The 27,353-nt window shown below is 37.7% G+C and overlaps 1 protein-coding gene across 9 annotated transcripts; it reads right to left on the bottom strand.

Annotated features, from left to right (window-relative positions):
• Positions 1-1,156: 1,156 nt before the first annotated feature.
• On the bottom strand, positions 1,157-25,845 carry LOC133292501 (uncharacterized). Of its 9 annotated transcripts, XR_009748920.1 has the most exons (5): positions 25,275-25,845; positions 24,375-24,459; positions 9,748-10,174; positions 9,560-9,644; positions 1,213-1,504 (listed from the first exon to the last, which is right to left on the bottom strand). XR_009748920.1 is itself a non-coding variant. In XM_061490919.1 (3 exons), exons 1-3 carry the CDS (start codon positions 10,030-10,032, stop codon positions 1,424-1,426), a joined length of 432 nt encoding a protein of 143 aa, XP_061346903.1. In that variant the 5' UTR covers positions 10,033-10,242; the 3' UTR covers positions 1,199-1,423. The 9 variants fall into 9 exon arrangements, 4 of the variants coding, with proteins under 4 accessions (XP_061346903.1, XP_061346905.1, XP_061346904.1 ...); XR_009748923.1 differs by lacking the exons at positions 24,375-24,459; positions 25,275-25,845 and adding an exon at positions 2,102-2,168 and having other exon boundaries at positions 1,157-1,504; positions 9,560-9,625; positions 9,748-10,247; XR_009748921.1 differs by lacking the exons at positions 24,375-24,459; positions 25,275-25,845 and adding an exon at positions 2,102-2,168 and having other exon boundaries at positions 1,159-1,504; positions 9,748-10,243.
• Between the last annotated feature and the right edge of the window lie 1,508 nt (positions 25,846-27,353).

Genomic DNA, 27,353 nt, shown 5'->3' on the forward strand with positions numbered 1-27,353 from the left:
GTCGTTCCCAAAAGCATTTAACCATATCTATAATAGACTCTAATCGTTCTTATGTATACTTACTGATTATTCCTGGAATGTTTCCAACTCACACCTTCTTTGATACTTCAATCTTTTCGTTGTCCCCACTGTTTCAACACTGCCTCCAATATTAGTCCTTTCCATTTATGTTACTAATCTTACCATTTCATTGTTTCCTTAGCTTACACACAAGCGCATGCCTTCTAGTACCAATGACACTCTACAGTGACCAACGATCCCAACTCCCATAAATTCCATTTTTATATACTTTTCTTTACTTTGTCCGTGTCTCCACCTCTTCTTAGATAATCATAACTATATTTTCTCCTAGTGATACGAAACTAACTATCTTCATAACAGCTCATACTCCCTATCATTTATTCCAAGGTCTTCACCCACAATTCTATTCATGAATCTCTCCATCTACAACATCAAATTTATAATTTACACTCCCTATTAATCTATTTATCACTTAACCATTTACACTCTATCAACTTAGCCCTCTCATGTCTTAAACTCAACATCCTTCATTGCCTTCCGTATCAAAGGCCTACTAATATTTTTAGCAATTAACCCTTTCTACTCATCATTCTGTAACACTGTTATAGATTCAACATCTTTTCATTCATTTATACCTTCATTTCCTCATTATTGACATTTTCCCATAGATGTTCCACTTAAAATACTGTAACACCCTCCCTTGTATGCATCCAAGAGAGTTGTTTGCTAAGCGGATTAGAGACTTAAAGTTAACGTGTGAAATTCTCGTTTAGTAAAAACTTTTTCATTTAATATCAATTAGAAAAGCTTGCTTAGACACTGACTTGGAGAAATAAAACAGCAAGAAAATTCAAAAAGGCTTTCGCTGCGAAACTCTGATTTTTCCCGAAAACGATCTGTCTTGAAAATATTATCAAAAAAATCGAGTACAAAAATTTACAAAAATCTTCTTTCCTACTAAGAAACTAGACATCTGGGGCTTCGCATACATATAAATTATACGCGAATCAGAGGTCTCTAGCCCCACGAAACAGAACTCGCAAGTTCCTCAAAAATTCAGTGTATTTTCCAAAATCCTCCTGACTGGTAAAATTTATAATAATTCGATTTTTCAAAATTTCATTGTAAGTGTTACATAATCTGAAAGTACACAGCTGGGGCTTTGCACCCATATAATATATACCTCAATCGGAGGTCCGTAGCCCCAGAACGACAACTCGCAAAGTGCTCGCAAATCCGTTTAAAAATCAGCATATAATAAAATGTTCGGAGATTACTTTCGCACACATTTCAGAATTTTTCCAATGTTACCAACTGATCATAAAGGTCTTAAAAACAGAAACAAAATCATAATCCAACTGTAATTCAAGCTACTCAATTGAATACAGTCATCCATCAAACATCAGCAACAACAATAGTCCATACAGCAGCAAATAACAGCAAATATCCAATTAAACATGTCTTCAAATGCTCTTCTGTCCTCCTGCCATTTTATAAAAATAGCAGCACCAAAGGGGTGAGAAAAATCCCAGTAGTGTGGCAAAAAAACAAATAATGCAACAGTATTAAACTAGGCACAAAATTATAAACAGTCGCTACAAACATTAAATCCTTTTCAGCATAGTTCCTTTTCATCATATATCATATTGCGTATATAACGCCTTCTTCACGCTCATAGCACCGTCGTGCGCGTGCATACACAGTGGAAATTCCATGCACGACACCATCATTTGGGGAATTCCACTGTGGCCTATGCGGACTGGCGCCAACTGTCCCAGTACCCTGATATCAAGGGATGCCTATATGATGCGTGCTCATACACATGATCCTGTACATAACTATTCTACATTTCAAAGCCTACATGAATCTATTGTATACATGCCATGAAATGCGGTCACACACCAAACAGAAAAATGCATCATGATGTAAAAATGCATGCATATATCATTATCATCATTTCTTATTCTTACCATTGCCTCGTCATCATCATCATAAAATAACATTGAACATATGTGAGCAACAAATCACAATCTCATACACTAGCTAATAGTCACATTAGGTAATACCACCTAACACATACCTCAAGTCTTTAACATTCCTTTATCAAAACATCACTAATCAGCCCACACAATTAGAGGTTAGCACACCTAAACATTAGGTACCAAAAATCAGAATTCGCATCTACTGCTCCAATAAAATAAATGTACTTTCCATGCTTTCCATTCAAGGCTTCTAACCAATTTACCATGCATCCATGTTATTTAATTTTCTGTTTTAACATTAGTTTTGCCAAAGATTAACAATTGACATAGATATAAATCCCTAAGCATTTAATTCGGTTGTCTTTACCATTAGTTAGGTGTCTTTGTTTTTCCATTCACATAACATCTCTACATAATTTAGGAAGGGTAATACAAGAGCTGTCCAAATAGTTCTAACACATGTAAAGCTTGATTCAACTGGATTTCATGACTTTTACGCTAATTTTTCTAACATGGGGATTGTTCCACCAATAGACAGCGAGGAGAATAATCAAAATCCACAATTCCTAATATACACAAATTCGGTTTTATTCATTACTAGGTGCTTCTGAATTTATCGATTAACAAAATATACCATCAATTGCTAGCTAGTGACAACAAAATTCCAAGGCCTATTCATGAAGGTTCGGTTTTTTGCCAGCAACGGTGTACAATTTAATTTATTTACATAACGTTTTCTACAAGGCAGTGTGAGTGAACAAGTCTCTAGCAAGTGGTTTATACAGATTTAACATATGTAAGATTTGATTCACAATGAGGTTCATAATTCTCTGCCTACATAAACTTCTGACTTGCCATTAATTTTACCAATGTTAGCAAACAATAAGAATTCAATGTTTCTAAGTCATGTAGGTACGGTTTTGAGCCATCAACTAAGGATTTAAAATTTTCCATTACAACACATGGCTTTCATGACTAAGGGGGCTCTATCTTGGTGTTTTATCATGCTATCCAATTTAATTTACCACATGTAAAACTAAGCATACAATATAAACCTACAAAACAGTCCAATAATTTTACTCTAGAGTTATTTTCCAAGCTCATAAATTTTCGGTTTAAGTTCACATACATCAATTTCTTAGGCTGTACCAAATGACAGAATTCGGAAGGAAAAAGGCCAACAAAATAATCCTCCTATTAGGCTTGTAGTTGCCGAACCATTAAGGAGCAATAAGGGTGTTCAAACTTTTAGTTACATACTTGCCAAAACTCACAACTTCTTATACACCTAGGTTCTGTTTTCATCATACATAGATGCGAAATAAAATCTATCACTTATATAAAACACCCTACACGGTTTAAGGGGTACTAAGGAGGCTAAATCAAGATGTCTAATTAGTTTAGCCTATCCAAGGTGCGTTTCATTAACTATGTCCTCTCCAATTCATTTTAACAAACTCTATTAATTCACTATGTTCCAACCAATTAAGTTACAACCTGCTGACTTCACAACCAAAAAAACTAGCATGGCTAGATTATGATACTGCTTCATAAGGGCAGCCCCAACGCATAACAAAGGCCTACTTCCCAAGCTCACTAAAATTTATTTAAGCTTGCCTATACCAAAAGTCTCAAGGTTGTTCAAATGAGCAGCAGCAAAGAAATGTAAATAACAAAGTTTAATCTCTCAAAGTCACACATGCAGTCCGAAATTAAAATGAAGAGAGGGGCTTGAAACTGGGTCTTTACCTTCTTGTGTATAGATCACAAGCTAACCACTCAACCAAGGAAACAGCCACTAGTTTGGCTCAAAAAAATCTCAACGCCTCCCCTCCAAGACTCAGGCTCACCGCTTTAGGAGTTATCCAATTCATTCTCAAATCTGCCCATACGCATCACTCAACGGAAGGCAGTACCCTTGCATTCCCACTGTCCAAATAATTAATACAAAAAAGAGTAAACACCATTTTTAGTCCCTGGCAATATCTACGAAGTCCTTTTCAGTACCTGGCAATAAAAAAAGACTAAATTGGTCCCTGAAAGTACAAGAAAAGGGTCACTCTACATATTTGGGAGTTGACATAAGGACTAACATGGCCCTTTTTTTATAATTTCAGGGACCAATTTGGTCCTTTTTTATTGTCAGGGACTAAAAAAGACTTCGTAGATATTGACAGGGACTAAAAAGGGTGTTTACTCTACAAAAAAATAGCATCATGCACAGCTCACTGCTCCTCTCCTGCGCCGAACTCAGAAGGCAAAAATGATAGGAATTGCTCACTTGGTCTTGCATGCAATGGAAGAATAGGCCAGGACTTAGAATGGTCATTTTCCTTGTCAAAGATCGAACTCCCAGCTCCCTGGTTGTAGGGAGGCAGTCGAACAAAGAAGGGAAATAAGAGGTGGTGCTTCAAAGCTTTAGTTCTCCTTCCAAGAGGCTCACGGTTTTTGTGTGGGGAATGAAATTGAGGTGACTTTCTTTCTTTGAATTCTATCACTAAAGGCTGACGGTTGTGAGGGAGTGCATGAGGAAAACTAAGATAAATCTGAATCAAGGAAGAGCACCCCACGGTCTTGGTTGATCCTTAGTTATGCGCATAGAAACAAGAAGACAATGTGGAGGCTGAGTTTAATTCAAAAGGAATCAGAAAAGAGTTCAGCATATTTCTCCTTTATGTTGCGCATAGATGAGAAGAGATTGTCATAAATCTGATCCAAGGGTACAAGAAAAGTAGGATTGCCCTTTGTCTTCATTGGGTGCTAGAGGTGATGTGGCTGCCATGGCCAATGGGCATTCATGCAAAAAGAGTTCTCTCTTCTTATTGGTGCAAAGGGGTGGTGAAGTAAAGATTGAGAGGTATTGCCATGTGGCCACCCTTTGACCAATCCATGGCAAGTATAGAGATTTTGTGAGGGATTATTTAGGTTCACTTATCACATGAAATATGTACATATTATTTATGTATATATTTTAATGTATGTAATTTCATATACTCACTAATTAATAATTAAAGTTACTACCTATCTTATATTTAATTTGTAATTCTACCCCTTTTTACTAGTGTCCTGAATCTTTTAAAATATTTCACATATGCTCACTTATAATAACAACAAAATAATTTTCCTACTTAAATTAATCCCATTCTTCACGAATATAATTCGAAATTTCAATCATATTTCACATCCCTAATTGTAAGTTATGTAATTTCCTAATTTTGCAGGATGTTACAAATACTATATCATAATCCTCGCATATAAGTCTCCCCATATTGATAATCTCCGAATACATTCGTTCTATCACCTGGCACTACTTTCATCCTTAAACAAATTCAAATTTTTTACCAATACCGTGTATTTCCCAAAGATATATCTCTCTCACTTAGCATGTATTGCATACCGTGCTCCAAATCACTCCATTGAGTTATCAACCTTTCTTGAATCACTAAAATTTAAGTCACTGGTCCTTATTAGCATTTCCACCTAATTCCATCATAACTAACTTCTTACGAAAGGCCATCAAGCCACCATCTTAACTGCACGTTTTTTCCTCACTAGTCCTCCTAGCAAAACATTTACTCAATTATCTGTATCAACAGTTCCATCCTTTCTCATAGGGTACGGACGGACCCCTCGATCACTTCACAATTTCCGTGAAATCCAAAATCCAAAATCCATATCCCACACTTGGTACACACATATACAGACCCCCTAATGCTCAGAACCATACCTCAAATACCTTCTCATGACGCCTCACATATTATATCCCATCTGGTATATTACTATCCACTAAGACTTATCTGATATCATATCATGTGTTCTTCACACGACACGATCCTCCTAATACAGTGGGTAAAATATCCCCAGGTCAAACCCCTCGAGCTCTTGCTGTCCTAAGGGCCTCAGATGTAAATGACCCCCCGATCAGAGAATCTGCCCTCATGATTCACGCAGTAATAGGCAACCTACCACCAGCTGCCCCCGTACTAGGATCATCCCCCAAATGTTTCTTATTTGTGCACTTACATCAAACACCTCAACTATACTAGCAGTCTCATCAATGCGAGATACTTCCTCGTCTCATATTACTCATATAAAATAATAGTAGTCTCCGGGAACATAATCCGCACGGAGATAGCTACACACTTCGGGCACATAAGCCGCACAGAGATATCCACATTATTAAGTCGTATTACATGCACCCAGTGCACAGAGGAATGTATATTTCTATAACTTATCTGTATATAACAGCAAACGTGCACCCAGTACACTCCAGATCACGCATGGACCCAGTCCATTTGGTGTCTGTATCACATCCGTATATAACGGCAAAATATCTTAGGTATATTCACATGGGGCTACCCCTAATAATAATATTAGTAGTGGTATAATATACCCTATTACATATAAGTCAATTCATTATACTCTCTCGTTTAATTCTTCACACTGATAGTTTACTTTCATTTGGTTAACCCTCAGACCTGGTCTGAGCGGATTAGAGTCGTAATGGAATAGAATTGAATAATTAAACTGCACGTTTAACTCACAATACATTATCTTTACTTGAAATCCGGATGTAAAAAAAATCAGAGTGGAACTTGTTAAAATACATAGCTTGCGGAAATGGCAGTTTTCCAGAAAACCTTGCTATCTTGCAAAAATCATAACAATTCGAACATAACAAGTTAAAAAAATCTTCTTTGACACAAGAAAACTAGACATCCGGGGCTTTACGTGCATATAAAATTTATTTCGTTCGGAGGAGTTTAGCTCCCGAAGCAGAACTCGCAAAGTGCAAGATAAATCAGTGTATTTTTCCAAAACCTCCTAACTTGTGAAAATCGTTTAAATTCATGCTTACATGCTGCGGACATAAACTTTATATAACATGAAACTAGACATCTGGGGCTTTAAGTACATATAAATTATACCCCAATTGGAGGTCTGTAGCCCCAGAAATTGAACTTGGAAAGTGCTCGCAAAATCAGTTTAAAAGGGAGAATTCAAATCGTACATTAAATATTTTTGCAAAATATAACCAGCATATCATGCATTACAAACGGACCATAAAATCCAAATACAGCAAATTAGAGCATGTTCAAACATTTTTCCGACATCTAAAAATACTACATCAGCCTAAAGTGATCAGCCAACAATCAGCAGAAACAACATGCACACATAAGGATTCCCAAGACAGCAGCAGTTTAACGAAATCATGTCCAAATCAAATACTTCATTAATGCATCTACGTCTCCCTGCAATTTATAAAAATTGAGCCCCAAAAGGGGTGAGAAAAATCCTAGTAGTGTGATAGTAAAACCAATATTGCCACAATATTAGACTAGGTACAAAATTCCAAATTAGTCGCATCAACATATAATTTTTCGGACATATGCTAACATATAATCATAGTGCGTATATAACGCCATAATACTTAATCAAGATGCGTGTATAACGCCATAGTCATCAGAGTGCGTATATAACGCCCTGGTAATGTACGTTCATAACACTGCAGTGCACGTACTAACATACACAGTGGAGAGTCCATATTGGCTCCCTCAGTGGTGAATTCCAACTGTGTCCTATGCGGACGGAAGCCAAGTGTCCCATACCCTGGTACCGGAGAGATGCCTATATGATACGTGCTCATTCATATGCTTACTTATATTATAATTCGGTTTCCAAACTGGATGCACACGTTGTATGCCATGATATGCTTCGCACACACAAAAAGAAACGGATGAATTATGATGTATTTATGCATGACTAGATCATCATCATAATAGCATATACTTCATGTACTTTTAATACCAAACTGCCGCAAAACAAGTACTTCTCATAACAGAAGTTCCATCATATCAAGTCCATAGGCATAATACATATAACATTTAACAGAGTACGCATCCAAGGCATATGCGAGCAACAATTCACAATTACATACACTAGCTAATAGTCACAATAGGTCTCACCACCAAACACTTGCCTGATACTTTAGCTTTCTAATCAAAACAGCCCCAAGTCCGTCCAACATCCTTGAGGTTTATGAACCTAATCAAAAGTACCAAACATAATTTCTTTACTTTATTTATTTACAAAACACTAGGTTCCATTCAAAATTGATGACATAATTTTCCTATACATTACATAGTTTTTCCATTCTCCTAAATCATTGATTTATAATCGGTTCCATGGTTTGTGACTGAATTCGTATTCTGACTTAAGGTTACCTTACCACATGTTATCATGTGGCATCACCAAAGTTTGTAATGCATGTAAGCTCGGTTTTCATCCACCCTAGGTGCTTATAATTTCTCTTTAACAAAACTCCACCTACATCACTTATACATGAGCTAATAGGATTTTTTTACCGCTGTCTACATGAGTTATCAACACATGCAATGCTTGAATCAAATCGGTTTTCATGGTTCTTGTTCTAATTTAATTATTTTGACTTAGAGCTTCTTTTACCAATCGATGACAGTGACATAACCATGGGCTTCCATGCATGTAGGTTGGAATTCTGGTCCATTAATTGGGTGCCACAATTTATCATTTACACAATATCATCTACACGGTTTAAGGTGCGCTAATTAGGACTAACGTATGCTGTCTACTTAGTCAGTACATGGGTAAGGCTAGATACATTATTCTACTTCAACCAACAGCCCCACAAATCGGTTCTTAGTCAAGAACCAATATCTTCAAGCAGGCTGCCTACCACAATTATAACACACGCCAGGTTCAATTAATTCTTCTAATTCATAAAACAGTCCAACAAAATTAATGGAGCTATTTTCAAGCTCCCAAAACATCAATTTCGACTTACAAGTATCAATCTCAAGGCTGTTCATACAAGATTAAAACATGCAGGGCTGCATAATTATCTTTCTAACTAAAAGGACAGTCCAACATTTCAATGAGGCTATTTCCAAGTTCATAAATTTTTGGTTTAGGTTCACATGCATCAAATCCTTAGGCTGTACCAAATGACAGAATTCGGGGAGGAAAAGGGTCAACAAAAATAATCCTCCTATTATACTTGTAGTGGCCGAACAATTAAGGAGCAATAAGGGTTTGATATATGCTTTACTCTTACTTGAATACACTCGGTTCTATGAGTATTACCAAGGCTTGTATTTTTATTTTAGCATAACATGTCTTGCAGTCATAGGAGTGTGATAACAAGACCGTACCCAAAGCTACCCATAAACATATAAACGCATACAAAGCCTAATAGGATTCTCCAATCCAATAGGCTGTTCGACCATTAAGTGAACTATTTCCAATTCTCACAAAATTCAGTTTTGGTTTGAATGTATCAAATTCTTGCACTGTTCATAGGACAAATTTAATACAAGCAAGGTTTCACCAAATATCACCAGATCTAACACTATTAAGGGGAACATATTTCAAGCTTCAAAATTCAATCTTTAAGTTTGCATGCATTAATAGACAAGGTTCGGTGGCTGAATAACAAGTAAAGGAATGCCAGAAAGCTAACTTCCTATATCACCCAAGCAACCCGAAACAGAGGAGAAAAATATAAGGGCTTTACTTACGTTGGTACCTTCTCGCTCGCAACCAGGTTGCTCTCTTAAAATAGTTGCAGAAAACAGTCCCCAAACCTATGAGCGTCAACATCGCCTCTCACCATGCCAAGGAATTAAAACAGAAATAAGACAAGGAACAGTTCACTCAAACATCTCATGCGCTGAAACCAGAATAAAGAATGTAGGAAAAGGCTTACTTGTTTTTGCATGTAAAGAGATGATAGTGCAGAACTTAGGGTGATGATTTTCCTGGTAAGAAACCGCGCCTTCAGCTGCATGCAAGAGAAGTTCTCCACCCAAGCCGAAACAGAGTAGGAGAATCTAAGACGGAGAGGACACATTACCCCCCTTGGCGGTGGAAGTTCAGCCGAACAGTGAGAGAAGGAAAAGCTGCTAAGGTACTTCATGGTTTTCTCATGGTATTCACGGTTTGAGGAGAGGGATGATGTGGGAAGGACGCAAACATGGTTTGAGTGGTCCATTGGGAGGACGTTCGGTTGTGAGGGAAAAGGTGGTGTTGGTTTCAATTCTGGTCCAAGTATACAAGTGATAATTATTCAGCCTTGGATTCCATAGTTCAACGCATAGGGAGGAATGAAGAGAAGATAATGCTGGACCAAAATTCTGGATCAAAAGAGTTGGAAAAATTCAGATTTGTTTCCTTACCCTAGGCGCACAAGGAAAGGGTAGGATAGATGGAGTTTGCCTTGGACCAATAGGAATACATGCAAATAGATTTCTCTCATTTTATTGGGTGCAAGGGGTGGTGAAGTAAAGATAGATAGTATTGCCATGTGGCCACTTTTTGACCAATCCATGACAAGTATACAGATTTTGTGAGGGATAGACTCGTGGTTCACTTATCACTTGAAATATATATATATATATATATATATATATATATATATATATATATTAATTATTATTTCATGTTCCCACTACTTAGTGACTAGGGTTTCTAAATAAATTATAATTAACTTAATACTATTCTTTCTTAACTAGTATCTTGAATCTTTTAAAGTACACACATATACTCACTTATATCATCAACATAAAATAATTTTCCTACTTAAATCAATTCCACTCTATTCACAAATTTAATTCGAATTTCAAGCATGCTTCGCATTCCTAATTGCAAGTTATGTAATTTCTAATTTTGCGAGATGTTACAGAGGTTTAAATGGCAATGGAATTGTGAAATACTGTAAATGATGCATTGATTAATGAATATGCATGATGGAAGGGCCTAGAGCCTACATTAGATCTTGTGTAAGTTGTATCTTGGGCAGTGAAGTGTTAGGAGTGGATTACATCACCCTTTTTGGTATTTAAAAGCTGTCATCTGTCTTTTTTACAGAAGGGTAATCGATTACTTTTCTTTGGTAATCGATTACCTAAAACAGGGGGCGCAAAATTGAGCCACTGTGTTATAAGTAATCGATTACTTTTCATCAGTAATCAATTACCTAGTTCAGTAATCATTTACCAAAAGATTGGTAATTGATTACCAAAACATGGGAGCCCAAAATTGGCTATTGTCTCATTCTGGAGCCTTTGGTAATCGATTACCCAAAAATGGTAATCGATTACCATTGTGTAAAATTTTGAAAATGTGTTTTGAAATCTAAAATAAATGGTATTGCTTGGAGAGATGATAATTAGTATGTTTTATGCTTCCGCGAGTTTTGCATTCACAATTACGACATTGTTTTAATTAGTTACGAAAATGGTTATTGTTTAAAGTTAATGATGTAATAAAGGAAAAAAGTTTACCCGTAATTTAATTAATTCAATTAATGTGATTGTAACTGCGCTTAATACCATATGCAATGATAACATTATCGGTACGTAAACGGGTTGTTACATTTTATGGTATCAGAGCAGTTTCTTAGGGAACTCTGAGTATGTATGACTGTGTTTTGTGTTTCATAGTTATCTGTGAACTCTTTATGATTAATGTATATGTGAATCCTCAGTGTGGGTCTGATCAGCTCATTGCTTTGTGTTACATGTACAGATATCATGAGGAGGGCTCGTGGTCAACGTGTGTCACGAGGTGCAGATCCTCAGCCGCCTAATTCGATTACTGCAGTTCTTAATGCTCTGCAGGCGGAGACGACTGCATTTCTTCATGACTAAGATGAGGGCTGATAGAGTTCGTCATCGGAGGGATGATTCTCCTCCACATACGGCTAAGGTGTCTCCTACACCTACGTCGTTTGTCACTCCTCAACAGGGAGAGAGTGGGGCTAGTCACCATACTGGTGAGGCTAGCCACCATACTACTAATCCTACTTACGTAGGTCGTACTTCTGTTGACCCGACTTCTGTTGCTCAGACATCTAGGGCTGTTGAGCAAGTTGTTGATGATGTTGCTGATGAGCGAAGGCTCATATCTTTTAGAAAACACATACCACCCGCATTTCTGGGATCAAAGGACCCGAATGAGGTTACTACATAGCTGAGGGGGATGGATAAGATATTCCAGTTTATGAGGTGCTAGGATCCTAGAAAGTTATTGTATTCTGTGTATATGTTAGAGGGAGATGCCCACAAATGGTGGTGCAACACATCTCACCCTTTTACTATTCAAGGTGAAGAGCTGACATGTGCCTTGTTTGAAGGTCTATTCCATGAAGAATACTTTCCCCGAGATATCCGGGAGGCAAAGCAAGGAGAATTTGATAAGCTTGTACAGGGGTCGATGACCGTGGATGCTTACTTGGCTAAATTCAATGAGTTGGCCAAGTTTGCCAATTATGGAGGTACTCTACCTACGACCGAGTTCTTATCTGCTAAGTTTCAAAGAGGACTGAGTGAAAATATTGCCAAGAGGATGCCAAATACGGCAGTGAGGAATTTTGCTGATCTTGTGACCCAATGTAAGAGGGTCGAAACTGTTTATGGGAGATACCCGAAGTCCAATTTGGCAAAAGAGCAAGAAATGAAGAGGACATCTGGTCCTTCTGGTAATAATAATAGAGATGGTTACCATCATAATAATAACAGGGGAAGGGGGATGCAGGTAAGGAAGCCTCCTAGTCGATTCAAGAGGAGTGGAACCCCGAGTGGGGGAGCTGTTGACAGATATTACACCCCACAATGTGGGAAGTGCAAGAGATACCACAAAGGTGTATGTGGTGCAGCCCTGGAGGCGTGTTTCAAGTGTCGTCAGACTGGCCATTTTGCTAGGAGTTGTCCATCTGCTGCTGGGCAGGCTGTGAATCTGCAGGCCTGGTGTTAGTATATGGATGTGCTAGAGACAATCTTTTAATTAGATTAGGACATATGTGGACCTTTGTATTGTCGTAAATAAATAAAGCACTATTTATCCTGTTTCATATTTTGTCTCAATATTACTGTTAATATTTTATATGAGTAACTGAATAAACCCCTTGGAATAAAATAGGTATCTCTTGAGTATCTGTGATGAGATCACGATCATGAGGATTCAAGGATACTGGATATTTATTCCTAATTTTATGTTCCCAGTCTAGAGACACTGAGAATGGGGATCAGTGATCTCGGGTAAGACTAGCACGACTTATCTACTTGTATTGGGATGCAAGGTAAAGACCTCATGAGCTACAAATATGGAGATGTCTTAGCTAAAGTCGTGGGTGGATCTATAAGGGTATAGCTCGCACCGATCAGACCCACAAAAGAGACTCTATGAGGAAATCTCACAGAGAGTATCATTAGAGTAGTCTCTTTATATGTGGGTATGTCTTTCCTTAGACCAGAAGTTATTACCTAGACTATGTTCTAGAAGCCATGCTTTGACTGTATACCTCGTCTGCCTGAAACATGGAGACTCATAGGTATACTGTTGGGCTTGTCCTGAAAGAGCACAGGGCTAGGGTGATAAGCTGAAGGAATTCGTCAAATCTCTGTGAGAGATTAGGTTATCTGTAAACCGGAGAAATCAGGATGACATTTATAGGGACTCGGGAATCTATGCATAGTAAAAGAGATCATGAGATGATCTGCCTTTAGAGTCAGTAAATTGAAGATTCCCTATTTCGAATAAAGCTTACCCTAAACCGCAAGGGTTGATACGCTTCCTTACCCTAGGTTTTATAGGAAGGTAACCGAGACGAAAAGAAATACATACAGCAACCAAATATGTGTAGTAGGATGATCAAGTCATTAATCTAACTAGCTCTAGGGCAACAAAGCATTGCTAGTGTGCTCTGTGTTGTCATTAAATGGGTTGTGGGCTTGTTGGGCCCGAGCTCATTTATGTCAGTGGCTATGTTGGACCTAATGGGTCACACACTAACACCTTAATGTCATGATGATATAGCATTAAAGGTATTGGGCCTAATAATGATTGTTAGCCCAAGATGAAGTTTGGAAGCCCACCTAAGAGGGAGAGGGCGCATGGTATTGTTAATGGGCTTGGATGCTCCAAGACATTACTAATTAATTTAATTAGTTAAATTAATTATCAAATATTTAAATTTTGAATTTTGAATTTGAAATTTGAATTTTGAATTTTGAAATTTGAATTTGAATTTTGAATTTGAAATTTGAAATTTGAAATTTGAATTTGAATTTGAAATTTAATTTGAATTTAGAATTTAAATGTTTGAACGTTTGAATTTAAATGTTTGAATTCGAATTTGAATTGGCTATGAAAAGTTGTTTCATAACAAAAGGATAAGATGAGATCTTGTTGGAACAAATCCCTTGTATCAAGAGAAGATCTATGGAGATCTCCAAGGGCTGATTTGGGGCGCCATTTTTTTGGGAGATGATTGTCATCTTGTCAAACCAACAAGCTCCAATCAGATTTGGTTGTTGAGAGAATCAGTGAGCTAGTTGGTTCAAACTTGAATGCAACAGCTCAAATGTATCTGGACCCTTTTTGGGCTGAATAGGGGCGCATGAATTGGTGGTCATATGATGACCATTGGTTTAGAATTTTGACTAGATAAAGACCTAGTCTTATGAGGATTCAAAGGGGAGGTTGTTGGGATTTTTGAATTGCAACAACTCCACCTTTGTCTCACTCACTTGTGCGCCACTTTCATTATAAGTAAAGTAAAAATTCCGATTATTTACAAAAAAAAAGTAAAAATTCCGATTTGATATACTAATTCTCTCCCTCTCTTGTGCGCCTAGTTGGTGAGTTCCTCCTTAAGGTTTTTCAAAAGAACCTAGCCAATTCTTCTATATACCATTCCCACTCTTGTGAAGTTTTCATGCTGGAGACTTCACTCTTCTAAACACATATACCTAGCCTCATTCTTCACCTATTGAGCGCATAGCAAGCCTCTCTGTGGTGGTCAATTGGTGGCTTTCAAGAAAGCGTTCTTGCATCTTGACGTGGGTGGTGTGGATCAACGTTACAGGGTTTGAACCCTTCAAACCTAACACTGATCGTCTTGGAGTTTTGAACTCGCAAACAAAGGTAACATCACATGCCATAAAGCATGATTCTTGATTGCATGTGTAATTCCGCATATGAAAATTTTTATTTTTCCCTCTCACATGCTACGGCCTTCAAGGCCATTTTACTTTCACCTGGGCATCTTATACTCCTACTGCGGGACAGGCTGCGAATCTGCAGGCCTTACCGACTACTGCTGCTGCTGCTGTTATTCTTACGGTTGGAAGAGTTTATACTACAAATGTGCAGCATACTAAAAGGGCTCCGAATTTGGTAAAAGTTATAATTTTATTTCTAATATTGATTTGTCTATATTGTTTTATTCGGGAGCAACACAGTCGTTCATGGCGGAATATGTGGCTAAGGCGTTGCACTTAAGGGTAACACGAATGGTTCCCCCTATGCGCATTACTACTGCTACAAGAGAGGTTAGTGATTCATCCTTTATATGTGAGAAGGTTGAGTTCGTTTATGAAGGCAAGGGTTACACTATTGATTTGATTATCTTGCCCCTGGCCTCTGTTAATTTGATATTGGGTATGGACTGGTTGTCTCAAAATTGCGCAATGATTGATTGCTGCGAAAAAAGGTTGATACTTTCTCACGAGAAGCCCTATGTTTGTCCGTCTCCTTATCTATCTGTCTGTCAAACTGTTAAAGCCTTAAAGGCTGGTGATCTGGGTTATGTACTTTTGGGTGGATTGGTTGGTGATAGGGAAGAAGAAATTTCTAGTATTTCGGTTGTTAATGAATTTGCGGATTGATTTCCTGATGAGATGCCAGAATTTCCACCTGAGAGAGAGATTGAGTTCTCTATTGATTTATTGCCTGGTGTGGGGCCGATATCTTGGGCTCCATACCGGATGTTGCCACTGGAGTTGGCAGAGTTGAAGAAACATATTGAGGACTATCTACAAATAATTTTATTAGGCCGAGTGTGTCCCCATGGGGAGCATCGGTAATATTTGTGAAAAAGAAGGATGGCAGCATGAGATTGTGTATTGACTACCAGTAGTTGAATAAAGTTACGATTAAGAACAGGTATCCGTTGCCTTGTATTGATGATTTGCTGGTCAGTTGAGGGGTGCTTGTGTATTTTCTAAGATTGATCTCCGGTCCGGATACCATCAAATCTGGATTAAGCCGGAGGATGTGCCTAAAACGTCATTCCGGTCTAGGTATGGACACTTTGAGTATCAGGTGATTCCTTTTGGGCTTACTAATGCCCCTGCGGTGTTCCTGGATTATATGAATCACATTTTTAAACCATATTTGGACCAGTTTGTTATAGCGTTTATTGATGACATATTGATTTATTCCAAAAGTAAAGAGGAGCATACGGAGCATCTAATGTGACACTCCCTTGTACGCGTCCAAAGGAGTTGTCTGCTAAGCGGATTAGAGTCGTAGCGGAATTAAATTAAAGACTGAACTATGTTCTTGAGTCATGAAATAAAAATGTTATCATTTAAAAGTTCTTTTTCTGAAAAAAAACTCATTGACGTTAACATTGAAAATCTTTTCTTTAACACTGACTTCGAAACATAAAGACCTTAAGCAAATAAAACAAACAGCTTCCGCAGCGCATCTCTGATTTTTCCCGAAACTACCTGTCTTGAAAACATTATTAAAAATTCGAATACCAAAAATTTACAGAAATCTTCTTTGCTATGGAGAAACTAGACATTCGGGACTTTACGTACATATAAAAATCTTTTTGTTCGGAGATGTCTAACCCCCGAAACAGGACTCGCAAAGTACATGGTAAATCAGTATAAATATTCCAAAATGACCTGACTTGCAAAAATCATAATAAATCAAGCTTTCAAAATTTCATTGTAAAATTTATATAACATGAAACTAGACACCGGGGCTACGTGTGCATATAAATTATAAGAAAAACGGAGGTCTGTAGCCCCAGAACGACAACTTACAAAGTGCTCGCAAAAACTGTTTACAATTCAACATTTAAGTAAAACGTCCGAAATTATTTTCACAAAACATTTCTAACATCTGTTCCCAAAATATTTACTGATCATAAGAGTCTTAAAAACAGAAACAAAATCATAATTCATCTGTAATCCAAGCTACTCAATTGAATACAATCATCCATCAGACAACAGCAACAACAATAGTCTATACAGCAGCACATAACAGCAAATATCCAATCAAATATGTCTTCAAATGCTCTTCCATCCTCTTGCCATTTTGTAAAAATAGCAGCCCCAAAGGGGTGAGAAAAATCCCAGTAGTGTGGCAACAAAACCAATAATGCAACAGCATTAAACTAGACACAAAATTATAAACAGTCACTTCAAACATTAAATCCTTTTCATCATATAACCTTTTCATCATATATCCTTTTCATCATATCTCATATTGCGTATATAACGTCTTCTTCACGCTCATAGCACCGTCGTGCGCGTGCATTATAACACCTCACATTTCTAAATCAAATATTAAAATATTAAGTGAGTAATTAAGTGAAGGGTTAGTGAAAAATCCTGAAGATTAGGCTAAAATACAAAGAAAGGGCAAAACGGTAATTAGCCAACACGCAACCCTAGGAAAATAAAAAATTGAGTAGAAGGTCTCAGATGGTAAAAATAACCCTGGAAATGGATTCAGAACGAAAAATTGAGTGGACAGGCAAGTTTCAGAAAAATAAGTGAATAGTGTTTTTTGCGGGTAAAAATATTGCGGTACGATTGCACCGTAAAACGTGCCGATTGAGTTTTGAGATCTAGGTTTCAAATATGAATTATAAATGGTTTATTGAGTTAGGAAATATGATTTTTGATAAAATTTGATGGAATTAAGTCATTTTGGGGAAGCGTGCCAACGACGCGCACAATAGCTTAAAACAGTGTTTTCTCCGAATGACCGGAAAACTCCGGATTCATCTGATCAAGTATAATTAAGGGAGAATGGTTAATGTTAAAATTAGAGTTTCTAAATAGTTTTTGAATTTATGTGCGTTTAGTGGAATCGGAAGGGAATTCAAATGAGTTTGAAATTGCGTGAGGTGGCAGTGGGACCCACCCCACTTAAACCACTTAAGCCACATCACCCTACCACTATTCACCATCACTTTCCCTTCCCTTTTTCATGCCAAATGCGTGACCCCCCTCCCTTTTTAGACATTTTAGGTTCAAATCTTCATTCCTTGATAAATCCTTCATTTCTTAACCGAATCGAGTGATTTTTATGTTGAAATTTGTTGGAAACAACCTTCCAAACACATTGGTAGTATCCATTCACCTTGAAACCCTCTATTTGTGAGATATTTTCCATTTACAGCCACGAAATTTTGGAGAAAAATGGATGTTCATGGAGCTTTTTGAGCTTCCATTGCTTGGAGGAGTCTTGGGGTAGCTTCTAGCCTTTGTTGTGAGTATGTTTCCATCTTATTTACATGGTTTAATTGTGATTGAATTTTTTGAAACCTAAAGCTTGATTTGATGATGTGTTGTGTTAGGGAGCTCAATTGGAAAATGTGTATTAGATGATAATGTGTTAGAATGATGTGTTAGAGCTAGAAATGCGATGAAATTTATTGGTGAAAAATATGAATTTATAACTTAGAAATTTTGAGGATTGTCATGACTTGGATTTTTAGAAATGTGTTAGGATTGATTAATGAGTTGTTGTATGATCGTATGATGATAAAATAAGATGATAGAAGGAGTGGAATGGTTGAAATTGATTGGAAACTCCTTGGAGTGTCATAGGGCGCAATTCGACCCTTTGAGGAAAAATGAGTGAATTGATTTTGAAAACTGATTTGAATGATGAATTGTGTAGTTATATGGTACTTAGATGGGTTATGTGGTGGTTAGAAAGTGTTAGAATCAATGGAAAATAATAACTTGTGTTTAGGGACATAAATGAACCTAGAGGAATTATTTAGCGAAAGGATGCTTAAAAGACGTAAAACGGCGAAACGACACTTGAAATGGCCTTATGGAAACCCAAGGATGGGTACTAAAATGAGAAAGAAAATTTAGAAAAACAAATCTCCAATTAACACATGTTTGGCCGAACCACCAAGGGGGTGGGGAGGAATTTTGCGGTTTTCGCGTTCTGATGTAATTCGACGCGAAAATGGCGAAACGGCACTTGAACTGGCTTCTGGGCAACCTATTGAGGCGTAATAAAATGAGAAAGAAAATTTAGAAAAATAAAATTGGAAATAAGCCTAGGATGGCCGAACCTACCAAGTGTGGGTGAGGTGATTTCGTGATTTTTCGTTTTGATGCTATTTGACGCGTACTGATGGCTGTACGTGATTGTATAGGTTGCCGTACGTCGACTTGAATCCCGAACTTTGAATCTGGGAGTTGCCCTTGGTCCTGGACCAAGTGGATTGAGGTAAGTAATTGGTTCAATGCATATATAATTGTAAATTAGTATGTATTGTTTGAACTATGAGTGATTGAGAATATCCTCTGTGTAGGCATTCTGCTGTGTACTAAGTTGAGGGATAAGCTGCTGCGGAGCTTGTGAGAAAAATATTGAAGGTAACCTCTTGGTACTGGGGCTTGTTCCCCTTTTCTGTTCCACCTTGCCAGTTGATGGCAACAGTAGGAAGTGTATATGAGTAGTGTAGAACACATGAGCATGCATGCATTATTACAATGGGTACTTATGTACCGAGTCTCTGACCAGTAGACAGTTTTTCTTAGCCTTCGGGCAGTTTCGGACTTCCACTGGATAGGTCTCCGAGAGGGAGTTCCAGTTGACCGTGGGTCATGGTGTGTGATCCGGGTAGGAGCACACTAGGAATGTCTCTGGCGTTTTGGATGGTTGGGGCATCATGGTTGTGGTTTTTGGAACGCACCTTGGATGATACCCATAGGCTTATATATGCCCAGGGCGTACGTGGTATTGGTAGCTACCATCCCGTATCGTCGTAGTTTGTATCTCTATATTCCCCATTTCTCTAAAACCCTTGCTATATCCCGTTTTAAAAAGTGGTTGTTGTATTCTATTCATATGCATCGAAGTGAACCATTGGGCGGAGTATTCTCCAGAACCTCTGGGTTACTGAGATATATTCGTATATCTCACCCCGTCTCGGGGCATTTATTTCAGGATGTACCTATGGCGTTGGAGCAGCGGGCAAGAGGCCCGCAGTGTGATAGAGGAGCATTTTCAGTATTTGACATATTGTTCATGTTGGCATGCCTAAGTCTAGTAGTTTGTATCATTTGAACTTATGTTTGAATTTGTAATTGAAGTTGTAATATTGTAAAGGGTAATTTGAAGTTGAAGTTGTAAGTTGTAATATTTAAGTATATGTTGTAAATGTAAAAGAGATGCATGATGTACCAGGATGGAAGGACTTTAGGCCTATGTTAGAGTTATGATTATATGCTTATATTGTGAAATTACATGTAAAGGGGACCTTTGTGATTGAAACAAGCAAGGATTATAATGTGAGTTATATAGTATAAACTGTGTAATAAATATAAACTGGATTGGGTTGTAAGTGCCCCAAGGCGTTGTTGGTCCTTGTGTGTGCCACCCATTGGATTATTACTGTATTATTGTTGGATTATTAGGTACTTTGAGGCATTAGTGAACTTGTACAAATTTGGGGATTATTGGAAAAACAAAGGAAACTCTGCGAATTTTCTGTAGAATTGGCAGATTTTAGGCGAATTTCGGGAGAGCATATCTCCCTCTATAGAGGTCCAATAGGGACGTGCTGTAAGAACCCGCACCGTTAATTAAGGTAATTAATTAATTAATTATGCAAAATAGGAAATGATTCCATAATTGAACCTAATAATTATTTATGAGGCTTAATAATCATATTTAGTGATTAAGAATGCTGAAAGTCGTTTTTCGGAAGAAAAGTGCAGATACCGGATCTGCTAGTCGGTATAAATGCGTGCCGAAGAAGTATCCCGGAAAATTAATGTAAGAGCATGATAATTACTAGAATAATGTGTAGGACTTGTGAAACGAGTTTCAAGTCCAAATAATGAGAACTGGTGCTAGAAACCGGTACTGGCCTTGGAAAAGCGCGTACCGGAAAGTTGCTCAGAAAAATATAAGAAAAATATGATAAATCTTAGAAAATTATGTAGTTTCATAATCCAAAGTTTGGGATTAAAATGCTAAACGTAGCAATTAAAGTTAATACTGCGTGCTTGAGTGAGTTTTGGCTATAAATACTCCCATTATGGGCACAAAACCCTAGGATCAGATTTTTATACGTGACTTGGTGGCTGAGTGCACCTTGGTACTGTTCCATTGCTGAGTTCTTCTTCCTTGAGAGTCTTGGAGCCATTTCTTCCTTGTTCTTTGTGGTTTCTTCTTCTTAAACACTTGTGTGAGGGAGAGTCACCTTTGGGAAGGGGTTTGTAGTGTTGTTTCTGAGTTGTGAAGTCTGTGTGAGGGAGGTTTGGTTGCTGACTTGCTGGTTTTGGGTTGAGAGAAGCTTGGTTTTGGTTTTTGGAGGTCCAAGTGGTGACCTTTGTGTTAAAGAACCAACCTTTGTGAAGCCATTTTCGTGCATCTTCCTTGAGTCAGACTTGAGGGGCTGTGTTGAGCTCCAAGAGCATCTTCATTCTGAGTTTTGAGCCTTGGTATGTATATCAACCTTTGATCTTGAGTTTTAAGGCTTAAAAATGGAAGCTTGATGCATGTTAAGGTTAAAAGATGATAACTTGTTGTTGGGTAATGTTGAACACGCCTAGAAATGCATGATTAGGTGTTTAAAATCAATAAAAGGGAACCTTTAAGGGATATCTTCACGAAAATGCAGAAACTGCATTCTGTCGTGAAATATCCGGATATCTGCCCGTGGAATATCCGGATATGGGATATCCGGATATGTGTATTCGGATATGGGGTTTTGGGGATATCTGGATATTGTATATTCAGATAGGGGATTCTGGATATCCGGATATTGCATATCCGGATATGTACAGTGAGATATCCGGATATTGCATATCCGGATATGGTCCCGAGGAGTATCCGAATATTCTGGGATTTCGCAGAACAGTAGCTGTGTTGTGCGTACAGTAGGCGATTGGGGGTTTGAAGACCCCAGATTGTTGAAGTTGAACTTCTGTTTTTAATGGACTAAGCCAGAATCATGGGATTAAGGGCTTGTGGCTTTGTTAGAAGCTTTAAGACTTGAAAACGTAATGAAAAGGCGTTGTCTTTAATGTGTATGCATGTGGTACATGTTTATTGATTTATATTTGGTCCATATCAGATTGTGATCTGCTGTGATTGGACTTTGAGCTTGTGGCATTGGATAGCTAGCTTAGAGGTAAGCTTTCGTGTCCTCGGTTTAGCCATGTTGTGGTTCCACCATGTCCCATGGGGGTATGGTTATATGCATGCTGTGTTACATGCTTTTGATGTTTTGGAAATGCTGTTGAGCTATTATATGTTAGTGCCTTGTTGATAATGCATGGAGGTGTTCCACCTATACGGTAAGCCTGAGTATGTAGAACATACAAGAGGGTGAGGCTGTGGGTGAGGTGCAAGCGGTGTTCCTTGTACTACATGTAGGGAATAGACGTATGTATTCCTACATTTCTCTGGCCAGTAGATAGTGATTACACACATGCCATAGATATCTGTTGCACTACATAGTTTTGGAACTGATAATGATATAAATGCTTTTTGAACTTATATTGCACATGTAAGTGAGCTTGGGGTGGAAGATCCTTGAGGACCCCTTGTCTTACTGAGATTTCTAGTTTAGAGATCTCACCCCACGTTTGGGGAATGCTTATTTCAGGGTCAGGTAATGTTGAGACCTCAGGCAGCAGGAGGCCGGAGCTGAGTTAGATTGCTGTTATATTATGCTGCCATGTTTGGATGCTGGATTTGCATGCTGCTTATGCTTATAGCTTCAGTTTATGTTTATGGAGTTTTATGTTGAGACTTGTTGTTACTATGTTTATTTGGTGAGCATGGAAATTGTCCATGACACATAGTATTATTATGTCTTGGTTATGTCTTGAGTCTTTTGGAGTTGTAATGATGTATCAGGATATTGTCCGGATTACTTGATGTAATACCGTGATTTAGATACACACTTTATCTATATATTGAGGTATTTCAGTAGATGTCTTATTGCAATTTACATACAGGCGATATTTTATGAAATTGATTAAGTAATCAAGTTGGTAATTGATAATGACGTCATAATTGAAAAGAAAAAGAATATTCCGCATTTTTAATTAAGCACCGCTTAATACGATGTAATGTGTTAATATTCCGGGTATACACGGGGTGTTACACGTGCCATACGCCATTTCGAAGCTTGAGATGTCCCCTATATGGTGTTAAAATATGAGCCAGTTCTGGGTTGTACGCAGCCCTGTGGAATTTATTGAGTTCGGACTGTACAGGGACCTCTGATGCAGGGGCTGTTCTGGCCAGGTTTTGGGAAATTGATTCCTACTTCGTCTCTCAGTCAAATTGAGTGTGTGATACACCAAAATGAAGTTTGAGATGTCTAGTTTGTAGGATAAAAATTTGAGAGCAATTGGATGAGTGGATTGTGCGCAGTAATTCGAGAAGTGTATGTGGTTTTGGTGCTGTTTTGGGGTTGGTTGGCTGTTTTGCTTATCCAACTTCAAACGGCGATAACCCGAGCTAATGAGCTCCGAATTGAGCGTGTGATAGCTTGTTGAAAAGGAAATTAAGTAAGACAAAGATATAATCTGAAAAGAAAGTATGTTTGTGAGCGGTGTGTTCGCAGAAAATTGATGAGTGAACTATGTTCGAAAAGGTAAAAACGTAAAGTTTGGTAATTGGCTAAGTGTGTTTATGGGAATCCCTTAGTAACTTGTAATAAGCAAAGTAAGTTATAAAAATAGTTTAAATAAGTCTTCCGCAAGAGTTTACGGTTATGGTCACAACTTTAATTGTTACGCGTTTTATTGTTTTAAATGCTCGCGTAATAATCGGAAAAAGTTTATTCGTATTTTTATAAATGAATTGATGTGATTGTAACTGCGCTTAATATCATAATTAATGTTAATAATATCGGTACGTAACGGGCTGTTACATGCATACACAGTGGGAATTCAATGCAACGACACCCTTATTTATTGAATCCCACTGTGACCTATGCGGACGGATGCCAAGTGTCCCATACCCTGGTGCCGAGGGATGCCTATATGATGCGTGCTCAATCACATGATCCTGTAGATAACTATTCTAGACTTCAAAGCTTACATGACTTAGGTGTATAAATGCCATGAAATGCGGTCACACACCAAACAGAAAAATGCATCATGATGTAAAAATGCATGCACATATCATTATCATCCTTTCATATTCTTACCATTGCCATATCATCATCACAAAATAACATTGAACATATGTGAGCAACACATCACAATTTCATACACTAGCTAATAGTCACATTAGGTAATACCGCCTAACACATACCTTAGCACTTTAGCTATTTAAATCAAGCATTCCACGATTATCCAAACAGCCACCAATTCAGTCCACATTCAATGAAATTGCGCACCTATATTAAAAGAAAACAGAACACAATTTTTTCAACATTGGCTCATACACGTAACAAGCTCAAATCATGCCTTCAACCCTTATTTTATTCTCGGTTTCTAGAGTCCCAAAATTCTTAATTTTTTTCTAACTTCAATTCATTTAAATACAGCAGCCCCATACTTAAATAAACAGAGGAAAAATCCTATCACTTCCATCCTACATGGTTTCGGTTTCATCATTAAAAGACCTTAAAGATTTTTATTCAACTTTCTTCTCCTCCTCATAATGGTGCGCTAAAATATAAAGTCCCACATGCTGTCTTGATAATTTTCCAACGCAAACAGTGAACATAAAACGCAATATACAACAACGTTTAAAAAAAAAAAAACTGAATATAACATGTTGTCTAGTAAATTTTTACAGCGAAACAATAGGCAGTGGATCATCAAACAACAACGTTTCTTCATCATAACTTCATAGACAGAACGCTGAAGTTTTTTTTTTTAACTTAACTATCACATAGTTCATAGTAAAATGTTCCAAAAAGGCATCTAGAATAAATTATTCCAACACATCTACTCTATAAAAGGGCGCTACTAAGCCTAACATGCATTCCTCTTAATTATTTTATGACAAATTTCTTAGACACACTCACTCAGTTTTCACATATTATAAGGATATCCTTTCAACATTTATTTCTTAAGCTTTCAAGTTAATACCCAAGAGTGGAACATGGCAGGGTTTTAAAGGAGCTAAAAATAGATAAAAGAACTAATCTCCTAGACATGCATCACGGTTTGGAGCAGAGGAAAAGAGTAAAGATTTTGAGCCTACCTCTTGCCGGAATACAAATGAAAATCAAATAGAACACAAGAGCAGTAAACTCAGCTCCTCAAATGATGGTTGTGCACACCAGCAATGAAGAAATATCTTGAAAACAGTCCTTCTAGCGTGAAGAACCTTGGCTGGACAGAGGAGGAATAGAATGGTTTACTCAATGATATTAATCTCCTAAGGTCTACGGTTTCTAAGAGGGAAAGATGAGAGTAGAGTAAAGTTTTAGAGATCCTTTGGTATGTCTTTAAGAGTACATACGGTCAAAGGGAGTGAGGGAAAAGGAGGTGTTTGTGTTTTCCTTTTTGAGTCTCAAGTTTCTACGGTTGAGGTTTGTGCCAAAGAGAAAGTGAAGTTCGAAAGGTGAGGTTTCCTCTACCACTTCAGTGCTTAGGTGGAAAGAGTAGGGGTTTGAGATGCTGATTTAAAGTGCACTAAGACCAGAAAATGACCAGCTCTTTCTCCCTTATGCGCATAAGGAAATGAGAGAAGAGATGGTGATTTATTTTCCAATAAAATTTCATGCAACCTGACCTCTAGTTCCTTCATTGGTTGCATGTCTAGGGCTGAACATTTTGGTGAAATAAAGCTGAAAAGGGATGTAAAGTACAGCAAGCAATGTCAGCCCCTTTTTCATTTCTTCTAAGCGCATGTGAGAGAGAAAAATGAGTGTGATAGACTTAAAACTTTTACAAGAGAACTTGATCATAATTTTTCTGATGCTTTTGTCCTATCCTAGCGCACATAGGTAGCAAGGAAGGGCTTGGCCAATCATGAGCTGTCTAGTGGGATTCTAAGGATAATGTGAAGATGATATAAGAAATTAGGCTGACTCCATGCCCCCTTTAAAGCCTTTGGGCCGTCGGCCAACCCAAGGATTGGGTCCAATATTCCATCTTCTAATAATTGGTATTTTCATGTAATCAATCTTCTAATAACTAATTAAAACTATACATTATAATTAGATTAATCATATCTTCTTAACTTAGAGCTTCCATTACTAAATCACCTATTCACCCATAATTTATAATTAACATAATTTTCATAGCTTAGTTAAATCCACTCTAAATAAAGGATACTCCTTTTGTATGGACCGAGGAATGTGAGGAGTGCTTTCTGACTCTAAAGGAGAAATTGATTACTGCTCCTGTGTTGACTCTTTCCGATCCGAAAGATAAGTTCGAAATGTATTGTTATGCTTCCAAGAAAGGGTTGGGGAGTGTTTTGATGCAAGAACGGAAGGTGGTTGCCTATGCGGCTAGGCAGTTAAAGCCCCATGAGGAAAATTATCCGACACACGATTTGGAGCTAGCTGCAATTGTATTTGCCTTGAAAATCTGGAGGCATTTTCTGTATGGGATTCAATTTGTTGTGTTCAGTGATCACAAAAGCTTGAAATATTTGTTTGATCAGAAATAACTGAACATGAGACAGTGGAGATGGGTGGAATTCTTAAAGGATTATGATTTTGAGCTGAAATACCATCCGGGTAAAGCTAATGTGGTAGCAGATGCCTTGAGTACGAAGTCTGTCAGTGTGTCCAAGCTGATGATGTGGGATAATGAAGTGATTGAGCAAATCCAGGATTTGAAAATAACGAATTTCTTTGAAGGTAGGACGTGTGATATTGAGTTGTTATGGATTGAAAATGAGTTGCATACGAAATTTAAAGAAACTCAGATAAAGAATGATAGTGCTAAATATTTGAAAGGTCAGAGTGGCATGTCTTTTAATGAACAAGGGTTACTGTTGTATCAGTGCAGGATTGTCATGCCCAAGGAGTTAGCAGATGAGGTTATGGTTGAGGCCCACAAGGGTCAGTATGCTATCCACCCAAGTGCCACTAAAATGTATCAAGATTTGAAAGAGAAGTTCTGGTGGCCTGGGATGAAAAAGGATGTTGCTGAGTATGTATTGAGGTGCTTGGTTTGTCAGAAAGTGAAGATAGAACATCAGAAACCTGCTGGTTTACTTCAGCCACTAGATATACCAGAATGAAAATGGGAGAGCATCTCCATAGATTTTGTTGTGGGGTTACCTCGGACTCTAGCTGGTTACGATTCAATTTGGGTTATTGTG

The sequence above is a fragment of the Gastrolobium bilobum genome, unplaced genomic scaffold, assembly GCF_033153095.1.
Source record: "Gastrolobium bilobum isolate Gb01-03AN ecotype WA unplaced genomic scaffold, APGP_CSIRO_Gbil_v1 utg52900, whole genome shotgun sequence".
Taxonomy (NCBI): domain Eukaryota; kingdom Viridiplantae; phylum Streptophyta; class Magnoliopsida; order Fabales; family Fabaceae; genus Gastrolobium; species Gastrolobium bilobum.